The sequence below is a fragment of the Octopus bimaculoides genome, chromosome 28 (assembly GCF_001194135.2).
Source record: "Octopus bimaculoides isolate UCB-OBI-ISO-001 chromosome 28, ASM119413v2, whole genome shotgun sequence".
Taxonomy (NCBI): Eukaryota; Metazoa; Mollusca; class Cephalopoda; order Octopoda; family Octopodidae; genus Octopus; species Octopus bimaculoides.
The window spans coordinates 5,225,395-5,227,036 of NC_069008.1; the positions used below are offsets into that span (position 1 = coordinate 5,225,395).

The 1,642-nt window shown below is 39.8% G+C and overlaps 1 protein-coding gene across 1 annotated transcript in view; it reads right to left on the reverse strand.

The window, feature by feature from the left end:
* The window catches only part of LOC106873882 (intraflagellar transport protein 172 homolog), a 94,584-nt gene that overhangs the window by 43,860 nt on the left and 49,082 nt on the right, over positions 1-1,642 (reverse strand). The window contains exon 27 of the mRNA XM_052977743.1: positions 203-345. Coding sequence (XP_052833703.1) covers positions 203-345 — 143 coding nt within the window. The remainder of the gene's footprint in view (positions 1-202; positions 346-1,642) is intronic.

Consider the following 1,642-nt stretch of genomic DNA (forward strand, 5'->3'; position numbering starts at 1 on the left):
AGAGAGAGAGAGAGAGAGAGAGAGAGAGAGAGAGAGAGAGAGAGAAAGAGAGAGAGACAAAGAGGCAAAAGGCAAGAGATAAAGAAAGACAGTCAGAGAGAGGAAGAAAGAGAGAAAGTAAGAACCAAAGAAGAAGAACATAAGAGAGAGAGAGAGAGAGAGGAATTGACTGTAAACACACAGACACACACGCAATACATACCACTGTTCTGCAGCGTAGTCTATTGCCTCCTCCAGGAGCCCAAACTTGGACAAAAGCTTCACAGCGGAGTCACCACCAAGGTTTCTAGCCCAGAGGAAGGCAACTTGCTTGGACATCAGTTCACCGCAATGGCTCTTGGCAATCTGTTTGTAAAGAACAAGAAGGGACGTTTTTAAGAAGTAGTAGCAAAAAGTTCAGGCCAAGAGTATCTTGATTAACCCTTTCATGACCAACCTGGCTGAAACCACCTCTGGCTCTGTAGAACAAATGTCTAGTTTTCAAAAGTTCTGGATTAAAATCTTCTACCAAACCTTAGTCACAATTTATGGTCCTAACATTAGCTGAATGATAACGAAGTTATTTTACTAAATTCTTTGTTATATTTAAAACTAATTGAAAGAAACACAGAGCATCTTAACAGAAATACGGTAACAAAAGGGTTAAGAAGAAAAATAATCAGCAGAAGACATGAGAGAAGGAGACCTCAATGTGGTCTGTCTATATGCTAGAAATAACAGCCTCAATTTTCTTCTATCCACACCCTTCCAACTGCTTCTAATGTTCATCTGCCCAAATGTAGAAGTGTTTTTTAACCCTTTTGAGCACTGCCTTTAGTCGCACAAATCGACCCCCACAAGACTTCTTTTTGTAATCCTAGTACTTATTTTATCGGGTTCTTTTGCTGAACCGCTAGGTTACAGGGATGTGAACACACCAACATCAGTCATCAAGTGATGGTGGGGGTCAAACACACACAGATATACGACGGGCTTCTTTCAGTTTCCGTCTACCAAATCCACTCACAAGGTTTTGGTCGGCCTGAGGCTACAGTAGAAGACACTTGCCCAAGGTGCCATGCAGTGGGAATGAACCTGGAACCGTGTGGTTAGGAGGCAAGCTACTTACCACACAGCCACTCCTGCGCCTATATATACACACACATACATACATATGTACATAAATGCAAAAATATATAATAGCGATACATATATTTGTTAGTCTATCATGTTACAAAAAGGTAGAACAGTCTGTCTGTCTGTCTCTCTCTTAATCTCTCACTCTCTCTCTCTCTCTCTCTCTCTCTCTCTCTCTCTCTCTCTCTCTCTCTCTCTCTCTCTCCCTTGCATACACACAAACGCACATGCACACTAAGAAATACAAGCATGCACACCCTCTCATACAAATAGATGCCCACGTGAACCTTGAAATCTTTGATGTATTCTATATGTAAGTGTGCATATTTATGTGTGTGTGTGTGTGTATGTATATATATGCACGTGTGTGTGTGTGTGTGTGTATAATGTCTTATGTAAAGTCTGTGTTTTGACATGTACACATTTTGGCAAAATCTCTCTCCCTCTCACTACTTTTCACTCACTACACACACACATATATATATATATATATATATATATATATATATATATATATATATATATA